The 20,485-nt window shown below is 41.7% G+C and overlaps 1 protein-coding gene across 1 annotated transcript in view; it reads left to right on the forward strand.

The window, feature by feature from the left end:
• Window positions 1–4,166: 4,166 nt before the first annotated feature.
• LOC138967755 (sphingosine kinase B-like) overlaps window positions 4,167–20,485 on the forward strand; it is a 16,819-nt gene continuing 500 nt past the window's right edge. Inside the window, exons 1-8 of the mRNA XM_070340412.1 lie at window positions 4,167–4,302; window positions 7,428–7,667; window positions 8,371–8,517; window positions 13,798–13,861; window positions 15,397–15,542; window positions 16,123–16,197; window positions 18,098–18,244; window positions 19,663–20,241. Of these exons, the coding sequence (XP_070196513.1) occupies window positions 4,182–4,302; window positions 7,428–7,667; window positions 8,371–8,517; window positions 13,798–13,861; window positions 15,397–15,542; window positions 16,123–16,197; window positions 18,098–18,244; window positions 19,663–20,241 (1,519 nt within the window). The 5' untranslated portion in view covers window positions 4,167–4,181. The remainder of the gene's footprint in view (window positions 4,303–7,427; window positions 7,668–8,370; window positions 8,518–13,797; window positions 13,862–15,396; window positions 15,543–16,122; window positions 16,198–18,097; window positions 18,245–19,662; window positions 20,242–20,485) is intronic.

A 20,485-nucleotide genomic window follows, 5' to 3' on the forward strand; every position in this document is an offset into this window, starting at 1 on the left:
CACACTCCCATAGGGGACAAAGTACGGTATTACTATTAGTTTTTATATAAACCCAACGTAGCCTTGGCTGAACCCAAAACGCTTGGAATGCAAACTATTAAAATATATGAATGCAACGTTCACGCATCCATTACACTCACACTGGGTGGCCATTTCAGTAGTGTGTGTGACGTCCTAACAATTGTGAGAGGTCAGCGCGCGCTATGAATAATCATCGAGTCACTTCACGGAGGAGCAGGTGGCGAAAATGGGAATTCCTGAAGAATTTGGGGGGTGGTTGAGTGGTATAGGTTTGTTGTGTAATTAATTAAGCTATATTTTTTTGTCATTCCATGAGTTTACACAAGTTTTCCTGAGTTTTATTTCAAATCATAATTAGGTTTGGAGTGTGTGCGTGTGTGTGTGTGTGTGTTTTCTGTCTTATTACTCGCAGGTCTCGCTCTAGCTGACCGAGCCTATTCTTTCTGTCTGTCTGTCTGTCTGCCGACATGTCTCTCCCCCCCCCCCTCTCTCTCTCCCTTTGTTTTTTTCATTTTTATTTTTATATTTGTGGTTCATTTCTTCTTCTTTTCTTGATTGTGGTCTTTTATTCTAACTTTCTCCGCATTTTCTTTTATTCCTTAGATAAATGGTAAAGGTTGCATTTAGCTTTTTTTTCTATTATTTATTTCCATTTGTATGCTTCTTTGGTGAATATTAGGCCTATATGTTTAGTATTTGTTTAAGGACAGGTCGGTAGACAAGGCAATGTGCCTTAAACCTTTATCCTTGTAAAATAAAGCTCGTTTGTACCTATTTCCGTAAATGTCGCTTTGTTTTTAGATTGTTGTGTGTATCTTGTTCTGCGTATCATAATATATCGTTAACGAACATAAGTCGAGTACACAATCGCATGTCTCGCCGAACCTCCCGTCTCACATTGTCAGAGGACAGAAAAATTAATAAACCAAAGTGACCATACTTCTGGACATAATACATGTAACACACACACACACGCACGCACGCACGCAGACACAGGCACACACACACACTTACGTACACCCCTCTCTCCACACATACACACACACACACACACACAAGTATACACATATCTTTCTAATTGCGCGATACAGGAAATAACTTAGCAGAGCGAATGTTTTGGGGAATGCACATACCCATGAATGAGTGGAGATCATGATGATTCGATTCGGCCACATCCTTTGAGTTCAAGGAAGGGGGGCACTGCAGCGTAAACTGTTACTAAACTGAGATTCCTGCCAAGAGTCGTAGCCCAACAAATCAGAGAGAATATATATAGTGTAGTTGGCAGGCTTCGTACAGTCATAGACATGGGAGAGTTCGGAGAGAGAGAAACATAGATACTGTGATGAAAGTTATGATGAAACCGGGCGTTAGTTACACTGCGACGGGTTCTGACTCTTTGCCATAATAGAAAGAGAAAAATAGTGTTGTAAATAATAAATATTTCCAGGGATTTGATTAGTAGAATAAAGAAAAGATAGTTGATAGTAGGGAACATATTTTTCTCTCACTAAGAAACAATAACTTAAAAAAAGAAAAAAAAAGAAACAAAGTTGAGTTAAAACATGAAGTTATAATTGAGATAAACCATTAGCTACATATCAGCTTTGCCATAAGTCATATCTGCGCTGTCTGGCTTAGTTGGTTGTGAAGTGTTGTACTTTGTGGAAGCTCATCGACAACTTCAAGTGAAAGGTACGTGTTTGTTTGTTTGTTTATTTTGTTTGTTTTCTCACACAAGTTGTCACAATGTTGTTGTTTTTGTAGCCAAAAGCAGGGAAACGGGTGCATGTCCTCGGTGACTTTGCTGCTGCTTCTGATGAAACAGTTTTTGCAATAATGATAAAGTATCAATATGATGACGATAGTGATGGGGAGAGGAAGAAGGAGAAAGATAGATGATGATGATGATGATGATGATGATGAGGGGAAAAAGACAGGATGGCGACGATGTTACATACTATTATAACAACTGATGAACAGGTGGGGTGGGCCATGGGGGGGGGGGGGGGGGGGGTGACGATAACTAAGATGATAATGATATTGTAGCTTTTGTGTTTCAACGACTTGTCAACAAATAAAGAGAAACGGAGGAAGAAAGAAAGAAAGAAACAGACAGACACACAGACAGAGACAGGCAAACAGACAGTATCTCCATCACTCATCACACTTTCCATCCACAACCAGCATTCACTGATAACACCCACACCTTCTCTTCAGCCTTCTCTCGTCTTTACCCGAGACTAGAGATTACACAGTGTACTCTTCAGTCTTTGTCAATATTCTTCGGGAAACACAAAGCTGTTTGAAAGGTACATTCGTTCCCATGTAGACCATAATGATTGAAATCATGTTGGATGTGTCAGGCCGGGTTTTCAAGCTTAGGCCAACAAAACAAATAGGTGTGGTTAAGGTAACATAGCCAAAAAAAATAGGGTAGGAAGGTAGGCAATCACTTTTTTTTTTAAACTTTTTTTTCTAATGTGTACAAATTAAACCTACTTGACAGGGAAATAAGTGTGGGACTCGAGCGCTTTCGCTTTCATTGCGTTTTCTGCACTCGTTTTTTATTTTTTATTTTTAAATAAATTTTTTTTACAAATGTAATAAAAAGTTATAGGGTCGGCCCCTAAAAATAGGGTAGGTCGGGTTACCGTAACCACACCCTTTTTTTTTTTAGGCCTTATCGACGAAGAGAGCAAATCTCCATTTGGACACATCTACAGCCTGACAGGTTTCACATTTTGAGTTCTCAGTGACAGGGCACTATCGGTCTGGGTCAACAGCTCCTCCTTGTTAGGGGCGGATCACATCTTTTTTAAGGAATTTCCAAATTTCTTTTAGGGACAGATCGACGACGCGACGTTTAGTTGAAGCGCCCGAATCTCCTAGGGGGGTCCGGGGGCATGCCCCCCCCCCCCCCCCCTAGACATTTGTGGATAAAAACAAGAACAATGGAGCAATCAGGTGCAATCTGAGCCAAGTATCTACCCCCCACCCCCCGTCCCTGGAGCCGCCCCTGTATACCCATATGGCAGCTTTTGGGATTGATTTCATAACTGACCTGGCTCTGTCAACATGGGACATGAGTTCAGCAAAAAAAGTGTCATTCTGCAGGCTGGCTGTTGATTTTGTGTACATGTCCAAGTTGAAGAAAGCTTTTATCACACGTGAAAGACTGGGACAGATTAGTGGTGTACGTGATCATTCACATGAAAGAAAAGGCCTATCATTTGACATTGACTCTTTCGTCAGTTGTGGGGTAATATGTCGGCATTAAAGTAACAGATAAACACAATAAACAGTCACCGCCGAGACTATATTTAAGAGTCTCGACTAACCACACCCCAAAATAGAGACGGGTCACGCTCGTCTCCGGGTAGCGTGCAAACGCAGTACTTACTTAACCTATTTTCTGTCATTCTGAGCACATTTTTAGAGTAAACATGACATATGTATATATGTTTGAATTCAGGAGAAATTGAGTAATACGATGCAATCATTTTAAATCTGTTAGGGAAAATTCGATTTTAATGACAACTTTAATGAGCAAACTAATCAACTAGCTTTTAAGCCTCCAAGCTGAAATGCAATACCATAGTCCGGGCTTCGTCAAAGATTACTTCACCAAATTTTCAACCAATTTGATTGAAAAATGAGGGCGTGACAGTGCTGCCTCAACTTTCACAAAAATCCGGATATGACGTCATCAAGAACATTAATCAAAATTATGAAAAAAACATCTGGGGATATTATACCCACGAACTCTCATGTAAAATTGTATGAAGATTGGTCCAGTAGTTTTCTCTGAATCTCTCTCTACACACACACACACACACACACACACACAAACACACACACACACACACATACACACATACACCACCACCCTCGTCTCGATTCCCCCCGTCTATGTTAAAACATTTAGTCAAAACTTGACTAAATATTAAAAATAATTTGAGAAAAGAGAGAGAAAAAGATCACATGCGTGGATGCTTTAACATTTACATATATATATATATAACGTTCTATTCACTGCGGAAAACTTATTCTTCAATTGACACGGTGTTGTTTCTCTATTGTCCAAGGATTCGACCCTGAGGTAAAGACCGTACAACCTATAGAAATCAAGCAGGGAACGATCGGTTATTGTGGTAACCATGACGATCTACAAAGTGTTAGAGAACAAGAAGGGGCTGGTGCAGGTCAAAGTGTTGGACAATGGTCAGCTGTCGTGGTCACAGCTACACAAGTCCGACAAAACCTTCCACCTGTCCAACGGTAAGTTGTTACAAAACTACAACTGTTCATAGCGCATTCACGATAAGCATTTTATTCATGAGTTCTAGAAAACCAGCTTGAAACCGTCATGCGACAGTAAGTGTTTTACATTTGTTCTGCTGTCAGACAGTATAGGAGTTATAGGCCTAGAACAATACTTGTATAAAGTGCCCTCACGATTATTCATTCATGGGCTCGGGCATTACCATATCATCATCATCATCATCATCATCATCATCATCATCATCATCATCATCATCATCATCATCATCTTTAACGGCAGCGCTAATATGCCCACTCGTGTGTGTATGTGTGTGTGTGTGTTTGGACATTCTTGTTAAAAAATCCGATGCCCCATATTTCAGTTTCATATTCTATTAGGCCTATATGAATCACTTTTTCACATTTATTTTATGATTGGGTTTTATGCTTGAAATTTAGTTTTTAAAATATTACGCAGTTTACTGGGTTTGTTAATTTACCAGTAAAGTAACTCTGTTTTATGTTTGTTGTTGTTCCGGGATCCGCCTTGTTCGTGTTTGAGAATTCGATTGTTGATTTGTGTTTATATATATGTATCCACTGTAGAGTCTTAACACTTTCTTCGGTAGTGATTTTTGTGAGAAGGTCTGCATGATACCCCGTAATTATTCAATTTTCATCATTTATCTACAGATCGAGCTTGTATCCAATCGCCGGTCGATCATTATTTACTTCTTATTCCCTACAGTCTCCCTACAGTTAAGCATGCAGCAGTAAATAATAAGCATGCAGGAGTAAATAATGATCGACCGGCGGTTGGATACAAGCTCCTGTGATTTATCTTAGAAATGAGCGCGTCAACCCTCTTTTGTTTATTTGTTTCCTTAGCGCTCGTTTAACTCACAGAGAATTTCACTTATATAACTTATTTTTTTTTTAGTAGAAGACTACAGCCTCAAAGAGGGAGAGAAAGAAAGAAAGAAAGAAAGAAAGAAAGAGAGAACGAAAGAAAAAACCAGCAGCAAGCAACCAAACAAACAAACACACACAAACAAACAACCTTTCTTTTGCCCAATGTAGTTAACATATCCACGTGCGTTATCTAACGTTAGGCAAGAATTCGTTCGTTGAAAGTATCTTATAGTATCTATGTTATCAGGAACAACAAAACAGCTCATTTAAAAAAAAAAAATTTTTTAAGCTAATCTTCTCGATAAAAGTTTGTGCCAGTGACATGTGGGGCCAATGAAAATGGGACACATCAATACTTCTGCGTCATTGACGTGTACGGAATGACGTAGCTTCTTCTAGAACTGTCATTTTTTTGTTCCAGGACATTGGAGTGGGAGCCCCTCCTTCTCTCTTTGTTTTACGTGTGTCGTTTTTACTTTCATTTTAGTTTTAGTTTCTAGGTGTGTTTTTTTCTCCGAAAGCTTATTATACTTTTGTTTTCCGGACAATCAACGAAGATGTTAATTTTGTTTCTTTTTGGCGTGTGAAATCGCGGTCGATTTCTTTTTCTTATCATTTGTCGTGTAAGTTCGATGCCAAAGCGAGAAAAGTTGAAAAAAATGCTCAGAATTTGAAAAGAACCGCAGACATTTTGTTTTTCGCCGTGTTAACTTAGCTGCGAAGTTATTAAAGCATATAGAATGCGCACACGTGGAGGAGTACTGCAGTGATGTTGTTCACCATAGTCTACACGAAAAAATGCTCCCCAGCAGTGCAAGCACACACTGTTGTGCAGGGACACCACAAGAAAAAGACACTGGAAACACAGTGGAGGAATTCGACAAAGAAGGAAAGTCTTGAAACACGCGGTTGTGTTAGTGAATGTTGGTGTGTGTGTGTGTGTGTGTGTGTGTGTGTGTGTGTGTGTGTGTGTGTGGTGCCTGTCTGTCTTCGCCTCTCTGTCTGTCTATCTGTCTGTGTTTGTCTGTCTCTCTGTCTGTGTTTGTCTCTCTGTCTGGCTGCCTGCCTGCCTGTCTTTGTCTATCTGTCTACATGCTTACCTGTCTTCGTCTGTCTGTCTTCGTCTATCTACATGCCTGCCTGTCTTTATTTCTCTGTCTGTCTACCTGGATGCCTGTCTTCGTCTTTCTGTCTGTCTGCCTTCGTTTGTCTGTCTGTCTGTCTGTCTGTCTACCTGCATGCCTGTCTTTGTCTGCCTGCCTGACTGTCTTCGTCTATCTGCCTGTCTACCTGCATGCCTGTCTTTGTCTCTCTGTCTGTCTGCCTGCCTGTCTTCGTCTATCTGCCTGTCTACCTGCATGCCTGTCTTTGTCTCTCTGTCTGCCTGCCTGACTGTCTTCGTCTATCTGCCTGTCTACCTGCATGCCTGTCTTTGTCTCTCTGTCTGCCTGCCTGACTGTCTTCGTCTATCTGCCTGTCTACCTGCATGCCTGTCTTTGTCTCTCTGTCTGCCTGCCTGACTGTCTTCGTCTATCTGCCTGTCTACCTGCATGCCTGTCTTTGTCTCTCTGGGTGTCTGCCTGACTGTCTTCGTCTATCTGCCTGTCTACCTGCATGCCTGTCTTTGTCTCTCTGTCTGCCTGCCTGACTGTGTTCGTCTATCTGCCTGTCTACCTGCATGCCTGTCTTTGTCTCTCTGGGTGTCTGCCTGATTGTTTTCGTCTATATATGCCTGCCTGTGTCTGCCTTTAACTGCGACTCTCAGGCTGCGTGCTCACTTTCGTCTTGCTGCCTGACAAAATGTATGAATGTCTCTCTATGTATAAAGTTCTCTCTCACCGCATCGGTTCATGCGCCAATAGATCTCCCGTTCCTTGCCCTGTCTTATATTCCTCAGTCATGCAGTTTTGATCATTTGATTACAGCATTCAACTGAAACTTTTGCAAACCCATCATATTTTGAGAACAACAACATGCCTCCGCCGAATCAACGAAGGTCATCTCCCCGTGTTTAGCCCGGTGTGAGGTTCGTGCTCACACCGAGTGAATCTCAAGGGCCAAGGTTCACTCTTCTTTCAGTATGCCAGAGTCGTCACTTCCAAGGGCTAGTTCTGGAGAGGGCCTCAACGATAACCTCAACTGAAAGCATCCCATATAGACAACTAAGCTTACCTTTGCAGGTGTGCAGCTTCAGAGCAATATAATATTTGCTTTTTTTTTTTGCATTACAGAAATCAATGCAATCCGTGCAAGCGACATTGTCCATGTGCGCGTGCTGCCCCGGAAACAGAAGTCGTCCGACGAACTTGACCTTTCTGATGAGGACGATCGCCAACTGCGCACGCACATTTTGCTCGTACGTTACGCCCTTCAATGTGAAAAACACCGTCTGCGCATGAAATCGTGCATGCTGTTTGGGAGCCAGACAGAATGCGAGACTCTGGCCAATGGCATCCACTTGAAAAGAGAAGGTGAGGGTGTCACTATCGTTTGCATGTATGAATGGATGGATGGATGGATGGATTGATGATGGATGGATGGATGGATGATTGACTGCTTGGTTGTTTGATTAGGACTGAGTACGTTCTTAGAACTCGCTTGATTGATGGATTGGTTGACTTTGCACGATGATGTGGCGCGAAGAGAAATGTTATATGCGTGTGCGTGGCTGCTCACGCGCGCGCGCCTTGCATGTGTGTGTCAGTGAGTGTGTGTGTGTGTGTGTGTGTCACGGTGTGTGTGTGTGTGTGTGTGTGTGTGTGTGTGTGTCACGGTGTGTGTGTGTGTCCCGGTGTGTGTGTGTGTGTGTGTGTGTGTGTGTCACGTTGTGGGTGTGTGTGTGTGTGTGTGTGTGTGTCACGGTGTGTGTGTGTGTGTGTGTGTGTGTGTGTGTGTGTGTTAATACTTCTGGTCTTTATCACCACAGCCCCCGCCATCCACTTTTAAACCTAACCTCGATTCCCATATTGATTCACGCCAGTTGCTAATATTGGTTGCACTCTTTGATGAAGCCTACCGTTTTCCCATCATTCAAATATTTTCAAATTAACACATACTTTCCAATGGAGTTTAAAACCGCTATCTTGTCTTTACGAACAATTTTAAACTTTTGCAAAAAGCAATGTATGTTACGTGAACAATTGCAAACTCATAGATATGTTTTGTTTTTGTCAGCTCTCCTAGGGTGCAAGGTGAAGGACGAAGGCCGCAAGCTGCTAGTCTTGATCAACCCAGTGGCCGGACAGGGCAAGGGTCAAGCAATTTACCGAAAAATCGTAGAACCGCTCTTCCTCAAATGCCACATCAGTACTAATGTCGTAGGTATGTAAATAATGACCATGACCATGACAATGACAATGACCATGACAATGACAATGACAATTCTTTATTTAACGAGGGTAATATAGTAAGCAGTGATCTGCTTTTTTTTAATTTTTTTTTAATCTGGCCCTCGCCCTAAAGAGGGACGAATCTAAAATGGCGGAATAAACAAGACAGTAAAGAAACATATGTAAATAGACATAATTATGCAGCCTGTTATTGCTTACTAAAGACCATTTTTGTAATTCCAGAACTAACACAAATTGTTAACGGGAAAAAGTGAATGTGACAGCGCTTAAAAATTACATCAAGACAGTCATTAAGGCATGGGCTCGTGGTTTTTTTCATCCCTGAATTTAAGTCGTTAACCCTCTTTCTTTATTTGGTGTTTAACGTCATTTTCAACCACGAAGGTTATATCGTGACCGGGAAAGGGGTGAGATGGGATAGAGCCACTTGTCAATTGTTTCTTGTTCACAAAAGCACTAATCAAAAATTTGCTCCAGGGGCTTGCAACGTAGTACAATGTATTACCTTACTGGGAGAATGCAAGTTTCCAGTACAAAGGACTTAACATTTCTTACATACTGCTTGACTAAAATCTTTACAAAAATTGACTATATTCTATACAAGAAACACTTTAAGGTAGTTCACTGGACCCGTTAAATATAATTTGGTTTCTCCCAAAAGTTGGTTATTTTTTAAGTTCGATCTGTCTGCTATGCATTCAGCATAAAAAAAATAAAGGGTAGTGGGTTCGTTTCGGAGCTATGAGTCTCGGAAGACAGTGCCCGTTTTGAATTTTGGACCGAAAAATCGAAAAATGGGTATGTTTTGAAAACGGCCAATTACACAAACATCTGCATAGGAATAGTCATTTAAAAAAATATCACCCAAAGCAGCAATGGGCAGGTAACGAAGTGCACTGGTAAACGAAAATGTTGCGCATACTCAAACTTTGTGACGTCACGTCTTTTGCCAGAGTTTATTTTAAATTTGTTCCTCATGTTGAGGTATTTTATTGCTGGTAGCCTGGAAATAAATTACGATTTGATGAGATGGGTTGTAAACGCAAGAGCTATCAAAACGGCATTAAAAAAAACAAAAAAACCGACAGGTTGGTGGTGTTTTTAGGGGGGGTTCACTCCCTTGATTAACCCCACCCTTTGCACTATTACTGTCCAGTGTGCCTCAGAAAAATATGTGTCACGATAATGTAAAGGGCTGTTGTCCGATCATTTGTCTCAGATATATGAGCCAACTAAATTATGTTTTTAAAAACCACTGTTACATATGACCTCTGTTGAAAGTCAAAGGTCACCGCAACTTTGAAAGGCCACAAGTCCGATTCAAATGTAATAAAAACGCCAATCAAAAGGTGGAGGTCACTTGTTTGATACAAGTGTAATAATAAAAATTAATAATCAAGGCTTGGTTTATAATTTTGCTTAATAGTGCGTACTGTTATTTGTTACGGTTTGAAGGCTGGGACTTTTTGAGGGTGGAATTAAAGCAATTTTTCGCCTTATGGGCTCCTTATGCCTCGAAGGACTTCAATTATTGTATTATCTGCTGCCAGCGTACAGTAGAAAGAGGGCTGCATACACAAGACACTTGTTCTTAATACTACTGGCTGTTATTCTAGTTCAAACACCGGTTTTAACATGTGGTATTCTGATGCAATCACGCTGTGAGCATCACGGGTTGGGAGACACTCTCTTACCTGCTACCGGAGCTTCAATGTTAGCTTTGGTGATTATTACGATGTCACTGGCAAAGAGAACGGCTTTGTACCGATTTCATTAGATGCCCACGTGTTTTTGACCTCGTGTTTGGGAGGCGTGTCGCATTGTTTTTATTTCTGGCGGTGTCGTCATTTTCTGACGTCATTCACTTACGCTGCCTGAAAAATGTGACATTTGTTCTATTTACGTCATTCGAATGTTCGACGTGTTCTTCTTCTTCTGCGTTCCCTGTTCGATGTGTTCGAATTCCCAGCCTGCCAGGAAAAAATGGCGACACAACTCAGTGGCTTCCCTTTGTGTATGAAGAGTAATGTCCCTGTCTCCATTTGACCTGCCTTAACAAGGGTAAAAAGAGAAACAGAATCCGTTAGTCGCCTCTTACGACATGCTGGGGAGCATCGGGTAAATTCTTCCCCCTAACAGTACCTGCCATGTGGCCACTTTTTCCACTGCTGTCCTCAGTCCCATACTTTTCATCAAGACTTGTCACCATGCCGAGTGGATCTAAATTCGAAAGTCTTCATGTGGCTGAGGCATATCTGACATAGCGTCGATCTTGTAGGTTTACCTCCTTTCTGAAACAAATGGCAAAATGCGATTAGTTATGATGACTACAACCTACACAAATATAAACAGTGATTTGAAACAGAATAGTCAGGTTATACAAGCCACTTTACCTATGCAGCATGGTAACCCGTAGAAATAATTAGTATTTAGTGTAGGAGGAGGGTTGGGGTGGGTAGGGAGGGGGTGGGTATGGTTTACTTTGAGCAGGTCGGTTTCAGTTTTAATAAACAATTTTAGAGAATTGTGTATCTTATATTTGAGTCTTTCGTGTTTTAGACATTGATGCATTTAATAGTTTTAACGAGTTGCCTTTTGTTTTATCATTCTGGTGTTTATCTAGCTGTGCTGTGTATCTTATAAGAAGTTCTTAAAAGTTCGAAGTTATTTTAGCATATAGGTTTGTTTGGTTTTTTTTATGGTCTTAACAGTTAAACATGTATTACGTTATCATCAAGATTCATGCTTTGTTAGCACTAAGCAGTTGTTTTAATCAGTCTGGTTTTCTCTTGTTTTCATCTTATGAACATTCTAAATGTTAGACTAGCTTATTGTCTTGTACAGAATAACAACTGTGTGAATGGTGCTATACTGAATGAAAGAGTGTGACATGAAGTTCTTGTACATCATTGTAAAGAGTGTGAATGACGTTTTAGTTTAGATGTCAAGCGCTTAGAGCAAGCCTTTTTAACGAAAGTTTTTGATTTAGCGCTATATAAATGTTCTTATTATTATTATTATTAACCCTACAATATGCGAAACATGTCAACTGACTGCAGCAGCCTGGTTCTTAAAATAATTCTGACGGTCAACACAACCAACACACTATTCACATTCCATTTTAAGGAGCAACGGAGGTACTCTCTGAGGGTCTTGTTTAAATGATAACGATCAACTCAGGAGGGAAAAAACAAGAGAGGAAAAAAGAAACCACATCAACCGCAGAAAAATACAGAATCACTGTGACACATGTACCATTAGGCCTATTTACAAACAAATGCCACAGCAAGCTTTCTTTGGACGACTGTCGTTGTCTCAAAACTCACATTCTACCTTCTGTCCCACAGGAGCTTGTATCAAATCGCCGGTCGATCATTATTTACAGTCTACTACTACTATATACTACTGTAGTGTATAGTAGTAGTATAAAGTAGTAGTAGACTGTAAATAATGATCGACCGGCGATTTGATACAAGCTCCTGTGTTCTGTCCGAAAGAATCTAATCTTACGTTGTACTGCCTTGAAAGAAAATGCCAACAAAGACAAGAAAGCTGTTGCAAGGTAAGCTTACCAAACGTTACATAGTGAATCATGATAGTGCGTAAACAGCAAACAGTACAATCAAAGAGAGAATCGAGTCTGGAATGAAACGCGATACAGATCTAGCATTCAAAAACTGTCTTTCAAGTTCAAGGAAGTTGTTGCAAAGTAAGACTTACTAAATTGTACAGACAAAACCATGACAGTGCATGTTTTGAATCTGAGGAAAAAATCGTGATCATTTTGACTTTGAGAACAGATTCATTCCGTTTCCTTATATCTGCATGTTCAAGTAAATGATGGACAGTTTTTTTCGGGCAGAGTAAACTTAACTTGAGACTCTACTGCAAGTCTTGAAATTCACATAAATCGAACCACGAACAATTAAAGACATCCAAACATTACAGGCACTTTAGATCAACTCATTTCACTAGAGGTGACTGCCTAGCACTGTGTTTGACATCCGTGTCTGCTGAAATAAAAAGAAATTAAAACAAAACGGATTAACAGTAGGTGACACGTTATCAGAGTGGGAGACACTAGATCTGTCTCTGTACTTTTACCGGGATACGGCTGCCAGATCGACACTGCGCTTTCGACAGCTCTTCCTCGCGTGGACATTGGAAAAACGCTGTGCAGATCAAATTGTAGGAAATCTCCCTTTGGTAGCTTCTTTATTTACTTTTCTGGAGCTTAGAAACCGAACAACATGAAATCGTCTTCCCCGAATCGGCGAATGCAGAAGTGAGAACTGGAGAAGTGAATCTATACCACAATCCTTCGCGCGACCCCTGACCTGGTCTTGACACCTGACCTGGTCTACATACCACACACGACAGAAACCAGTCAACTGCTTGTACCCCTTCAAAACCCCCCACCACCCGTTTTCTTTGGATACACGCTTTAACTACACACATGCCGACACAATGTTGATCATTGCTTCAATATTTTGAAGATGGTGCTTGAAAAATAACCAGGTGAAATGAGTATTTCGGTGTTTAGTCAAATGTTAAAGTTTCTACCACAGACATACATACGCACACACGCACACACGCACAGACAGACAAAGTTACGATCGCATAGGCTACACTTACGTGAGCCAACAAGTCAGACAACAAAAAACAAAGTGAGAAAACGTGTCGGCTACGCCCAGCCAGTCGTAAGTGATGTCCTAAACTGAAGAGGCAACTAGGGAACAAAATATGTCCTATTGTTTCACTCTCGAAAGGCCGGTCTCTCTTCTGTTGAACAAACTAGCCTTGGGGCATAAAGTAAGTATCGTTTCTGCTCGCACAACCGCGACTGGAACTCAACATAACAATGACCCTGATTCATGCTGGATAATGCAGCCGTTTAATTATTTGCATACAAATGCACGCGCATGCAATTCTCTCTCTCTCTCTCTCTCTCTCTCTCTCTCTCTCTCTCTCTCTCTCTCTCTCTCTCTCTCTCTCTCTCTCTCTCTCTCTATCTTTCACAAAAACACACTCACACACACACGCACGCACACACTCACACACACACACACACACACACACACACACGCACGCACGCACGCACGTACGCACGCACGCACGCACGCACGCACGCATGTTTGTTTCAGTTTTGTGTGTGTATGTGTGTTATTCAGGCTATCAAAGCATTGTTTGCAGTTGAAAACACTGCGATTGCAATTCAAAATGTATATCTCTACATTTTATCATAACGCAGTTACGCACAGGAGCAAGCAGATGACGCTGATTCTGCAGGAAAGCGACTTAAAGGAATATGACGGGTAACTATTTCAAAAATGTTGTGATATCAAGAAATCAGATTACAATCGAATTAAAGCGCATTATTAGACCTTTTCTTTAAAAACACAAATACATCACTTTTTGTGGACATTGTCATTCAAGTTTTGATGTTAAAAGAAAAAGTTTTCAATTAAATAAGCAACGAATGTACGCTGCGATTTTTGAGTCACTTGAGAAAAAGTGACTCTATGTAATCGGTCAGTGTTAGTCTGTCCGGCCGGCCGGCCGGACTTTCTCGGAAACTATCAAAGCGATCGGGCTCATATTTTGTTTAGTCGTGACCTCCAATGACCTCTACACTTTAACGATGGTTTCGTTGACCTTTGACCTTTTTCAAGGTCACAGGTCAGCGTCAAAGGAAAAATTAGACATACACCACCTTAACGTTGGACTTTTCTCGGAAACTATCAAAGCGATCGGGCTCATATTTTGTTTAGTCGTGACCTCCAATGACCTCTACACTTTAACGATGGTTTCGTTGACCTTTGACCTTTCTCAAGGTCACAGGTCAGCGTCAAAGGAAAAATTAGACATTTTATATCTTTGACAAAGTTCATCGGATGTGATTGAAACTTTGTAGGATTATTCTTTACATCAAAGTATTTACATCTGTAGCCTTTTACGAACGTTATCAGAAAAACAAGGGAGATAACTCGCCTTTTCTGTTCGGCAACACACAACTTAACGTTGGGCTTTTCTCGGAAACTATAAAAGTGACCGGGCTCAAATTTTATGTGAACGTGACTCATTGTGTTGTGAATAGCAATTTCTTCCTGTCCATCTGATGCCTCATATAATATTCAGAACTGCGAAAGTGACTCGATCGAGCGTTTGCTCTTCTTGTTTTTTTTAAAGTGCTACGGTGTTTAAAGGTTCAATCCTTCGCGTGAACACCGTTTTGATCACAACGATAGATCGGTTAAGGCTTGTATATGGATCAGACCATCCCTCCTCTTGGAGGCTTGTGACCTTTATGCCATTATTTCATGAAAAAAATGTTGTGCACATAAAGCATTCAGGCTGTTCTTTTTGGGTATGTAGAATTAAAAAACAAGAAAGGTACGTTGTTAGAACGTTTAATTATTGACAAAACAAAACGTTACGTTCACAGATATATCGCCCAAGCGATCGTTTAAGTGCACAGACAAACATAAACTAGACAAAGCTTAGCTCACAAAATGGCAGTCTATTTGTTCAATCATGTTTTTGCACGAGTGGATTTTTACATGTATGACCGTTTTTACCCCGCCATTCAGGCAGCATACGTGTTTCTATGACCCCCGAACTCTGACATGGATTACAGGATCTTTTCCTTGTACATACGAAGGGGGATAAGGCACTAGCAGGTCTGCACATAAGTTGACCTGGGAGATGTGAACATTCTCCACGCTTAACCCACCAGGCGGCCGCGGCCGGGATTTGAACTCACGACCTTCCGATTAGGAGGTCGATGTCTTATCTACTACGCCACTGTGCCCGTCGTGAATATTTATTAAACTGTACTTATCCTTTGCAGCGTTGTAGTCGTCGGAGGCGATGGAACAGTAAACGAAGCACTGAGTGGTTACCTCCTCCGATGTATGAAGGAGGCCGATCGTGACGTCCAGGATTACAGATGTGACATCATGCGTACGCGCATGCCTTTCGGTGTTATAAATGCAGGTAACTCTGCCGCTAGTGCGCGCATGTCTGTGTTTGTTTGTGTGTATGTTTGTATATGTGTTTGTGTGTGCGTTTGTGTGCGCGCGCGCGTGAGAGAGGGAGAGAGAGGGAGGGAGAGAGAGAGAGACGGACAGGCTAGAGAGAGAGAGAAAGAGAGGGAGAGAAGGGGGGGGGGGGGGGGGGGCGCATCGAACTCAGTTGATAGCAACGTTGGCTATTTTTTGTGTTCTCTTTCTATGTAAGATCAAGTCATTATTTAATCATGGAATCACTAATCAGAACAGTTTGAAATGGCTATGATCAAGTCATTATTTAATCATGGAATCACTAATCAGAACAGTTTGAAATGGCTATGATCAAGTCATTATTTAATCATGGAATCACTAATCAGAACAGTTTGAAATGGCTATGATCAAGTCATTATTTAATCATGGAATCACTAATCAGAACAGTTTGAAATGGCTATGATCAAGTCATTATTTAATCATGGAATCACTAATCAGAACAGTTTGAAATGGCTATGATCAAGTCATTATTTAATCATGGAATCACTAATCAGAACAGTTTGAAATGGCTTCAGGTTCCGGAGACTGGTTCGCGACACACCTGCATGGTACTCGTGACGTCACGACCTGTGCGCTCCACATCATCAAAGGTGAGCCCATTTTAACATAAACATTCTTGGCTGAATGATCAAGATCGATATGTCGTGTGATTGTGTAGGCAAAAACTCAGTCAATCTAGTAGCCTAAGCTCATTAAATCTAGTTGCCTTCGCTAGGATACCGTTTTGTTAAAGATCAAATGCATCGCGTTTCCTGTCTGAGCTGGGCGATACATGATTTTGCCATACTAATTTTAATTTGGCCAGGGGGGTCGGGAGGGGGGGGGGGGGGGGGGGGGGTGGGGTTAGGTGGAGGAGCAAGGAGAGCCTCGCATTGAGTCCTTTGTAAATATTAAGGAGACCTATGTGCAACCTCTTAAAGGCTGTCCTTTATTGAGCCGAAAGTGGACTTTGCGGAGACCTTGTGAAGTCTTTTTTTTAAATTTTTTTTACCGAAACTCAATGCAAAGGCTTCGTACAGCAAGCTTTTTGAAATAGTCTTCGCCCAATTAATATCAGGCTTTAGGAACACGTATGGAACCAATTTTTGACTCACATGCGAAGCAAAAGTGAGTCTATGTACTCACCCGAGTCGTCCGTCCGTCCGTCCGTCCGTCCGGCCGGCCGGCCGGCCGGCCGGCCGTCCGGAAAACTTTAACGTTGGATATTTCTTGGACACTATTCAGTCTATCAGTACCAAATTTGGCAAGATGGTGTATGATGACAAGGCCCCAAAAAACATACATAGCATCTTGACCTTGCTTCAAGGTCAAGGTCGCAGTGGCCATAAATGTTGTCTAAAAAACAGCTATTTTTTACATTTTTCCCATTTTCTCTGAAGTTTTTGAGATTCAATACCTCACCTATATATGATATATAGGGCAAAGTAAGCCCCATCTTTTGATACCAGTTTGGTTTACCTTGCTTCAAGGTCAAGGTCACAGGAGCTCTTCAAAGTTGGATTGTATACATATTTTGAAGTGACCTTGACCCTGAACTATGGAAGATAACTGTTTCAAACTTAAAAATTATGTGGGGCACATGTTATGCTTTCATCATGAGACACATTTGGTCACATATGATCAAGGTCAAGGTCACTTTGACCCTTATGAAATGTGACCAAAATAAGGTAGTGAACCACTAAAAGTGACCATATCTCATGGTAGAAAGGGCCAATAAGCACCATTGTACTTCCTATGTCTTGAATTAACAGCTTTGTGTTGCTTGACCTTGGATGACCTTGACCTTGGGTCAAGGTCACATGTATTTTGGTAGGAAAAATGTGTAAAGCAGTTCTTAGTGTATGATGTCATTGCTAGGTTTAGTTATTTGTATTTATTTAGTTGTTTAGTAAAGGTCAAGGTCAAGCATGTGAGTCGTATGGGCTTTGCCCTTCTTGTTGTTTTTAAAGGTGGACATGTTGACTCTTATTATGTTAGCAAACCATGTTTTTTAGTTGTACTTTCTCGTCAAATGGAATGGTATAGCTTTACGCAGATAGTCTTGAAACCAAGACCTCCTTCCTTGTCGACCGAGAGGTCACCCCCATAGTCTTGGTTGGCATATCTTTTTGGTAAAGGACGTATGCAACGACACCTCAGAATTTAACAATAGTATCGAAAGCAAAACTTTCTTTATTGTCGATTGAGAGGTCACTGAAAGGTCTTACATTTTGTTGGTATCAACCCGTTGCGAAGAGCGCATGCTTTGACATTTAGTTGAAATTGACCTTAGTCTCGAAAGCATAACCTTTCTCATTGTTTACTGCAAGCCATAGCCACCCGGCCATTCCCTCCCCCCCCCCCCCCCCCCCCAAACCCCGACCCCTCTCCACCCCCCCCCCCCCCCTCCTAAAAAAAAACCCAGAATTCCCAGAAAGCCTTGCATTTTGTGTTGGTGTCATTGCTCACTAAATGGCATATTCTATTATATTGACACGCTTATTTATGCAGGCTGCACAGTACGGCTTGGCGCTAGCACCACACACGAGGATGGAGAGCTCTCGGCCTTCAGCTTTCTTATTCAACACATAGGCTTCGTTGGAGACGTGATACGCTCCTGTGAGCTCAACCGTTGGATGGGGCCAGCCAGATACAAAAGTAGGTCAAACATTTAGATAAAAAGTAGACACGCCAGTAACCAGGTTAGGTACTTTTTTTTTTTAATCAATATTTCGGCTGAACTGCTTTCGTCAGGATGGTAAGAAAGTGTGGAATGCCGGCACGTGATCTACAATGTATTAAATTGTCATGATGTGTTCTGACGTCATTCTTTCTCGCGCATTCTTTCTATCTTTCTCACACACACAAACACACACACACACACAAACACACACAAACACCCCCCCACACACACACACACATACACACACACACACACACACCACACACACACAAACACACACACACACAACACACACACACATACACACACACACCCACACACACACAAACACACACACACAAACCACACACACACAAACACACACACACACACAAACACACACAAACACACACACACACACACACACACACAAACATGTAGGGGAAGGGCTCCTAATATGGACCACTTTTTGTTTCATGCTAATAACTAGCTTGTTTTCTTGCGGAGAAGTTTTATTTTGTGTTTGGTAGTCCTTCTCTCTTAGGTGAACCGTTAGGCCTAATTAGAGTATAATAGCTTTGATAGACATTCAGCAAAAGTTAAATACAGAAAAAATCACAGATGGTCCATATTAGATGCCCAGGCTCCTAATATGGACCAGTGAAGCGGCCTTCACGAATCACTGTAAAAAGCCCCCTATACTTCAAAATAACATGATGCAACTTAGTGTGCATGTCAGACTAATTCAAATATGCTTTAGATTTATCTGTTTCGGGTTGATGATAGCATTATTTGAAGCACACCAGGAAACTAAAGAAGCATATCATAAACAGAGTGAAAATAAGTGAAATTATCAACTTCCACAAAAAGAAGACAATTTGATATATTTCTTTGAAAGCTCGAGGGCTAGTTATAGATTATTTTCAGCAAGCTTCTTAATGAATGAATGAAAATAGCCTTTAGCTTTTATTTTCTTCGATTTGTTGAAGGTGGTCCATATCAGGGGACTCACACATACTTTGAGATTTTGCTATTATTTTTTGTTTCCAGTAGAAACTGGGGGTCAAAACTGCTAATATGTAACAAATACGGTCTTAGCTGTCATATATAGCAATTTTTGTGTGATAAAAGCTTTGGCTGTGGACAGAAACGAGTCCGTTTTAGGCGTCAAATTTAGAGTGAACGCTGCCAAAAGTGAAAAAAAAAGAAAAAGCCTAACGGTTTTGAGGTTTGTGTTTCTGCAACTGTTTTGAGATGTACAAGTTATCCAGAGAGGGTGAATACAGCGAATGAAATTGTTTTTAGCGTTCTAGCGCCGTTAGTTTGTCAGATCAAGAGGTGGTCCATATTAGGAGCCGGTCCATATTAGGAACCATATACATTGTTTGTAGTCTTATTTCTACGTGCCAAACAGTCACCCCACAGCTGACGCTGCTCAAGCGAAGGCTGCTGACGGCTAAGCTGACCATGTATCTCGCCGACAACCCCGAGATCTCTCCCTGCTCCGATGCCCCTGGCAACGTCACTTCAACCGTCGCTACTTCCAACGTCGCCACTTCCGTCCCTTCTGCCAACGTCAACGGCAACAACGACCCAGGGACCAACAAAGGTAGCCCCGATAAGAAACCGGACCAGGAGGCACCCAAGCAGAAAACGGCGTCCGACCAAAAAACTGACAAAACGGGAGACACCAAAATGTCGGACTTCTTGAGCATGTCAACTTCTGCTGCTGCTCAGCTGTCCGGCAGTTTCACGGAATTCGTCACAAGCCAGTCCGCCACCTTCCCAGAGAGCGTGAGCGCGAGCATTTTTTCCGTCCCCAGTTCCACCTCTATCACCAGCAACAATTCGGAAACGTCCATCGATACAGCCACGTGGGGAAGCTTCGTTGACCAGCGTTCGCCCGGAACGTTGGACGCCGGTCGTGAGGTAGTCCGCAAGAAGTTCGGCGAAAGGACGAAACCCTTCTCTTGGGACGACAAGAGCCATACAGGTCAGAAACTGACAGACAGACAGACAGACAGACAGACAGAGAAAGACAGAAAGACACAGACAGACAAAGACAGACAGCAACAGCTAGGCGGACTCAGGCAGACAGATAAGTAAGTAAACAGACGCACTGACAAAGAAACACACGGACAGAAACACAGACACAGACAGACACACACACAGACAGACACACAGACAGATAGGCACAGACACACACAGACACCCACACATACACACACACACACACA

This window comes from Littorina saxatilis, linkage group LG5 (genome assembly GCF_037325665.1).
Source record: "Littorina saxatilis isolate snail1 linkage group LG5, US_GU_Lsax_2.0, whole genome shotgun sequence".
Classification (NCBI taxonomy): domain Eukaryota; kingdom Metazoa; phylum Mollusca; class Gastropoda; order Littorinimorpha; family Littorinidae; genus Littorina; species Littorina saxatilis.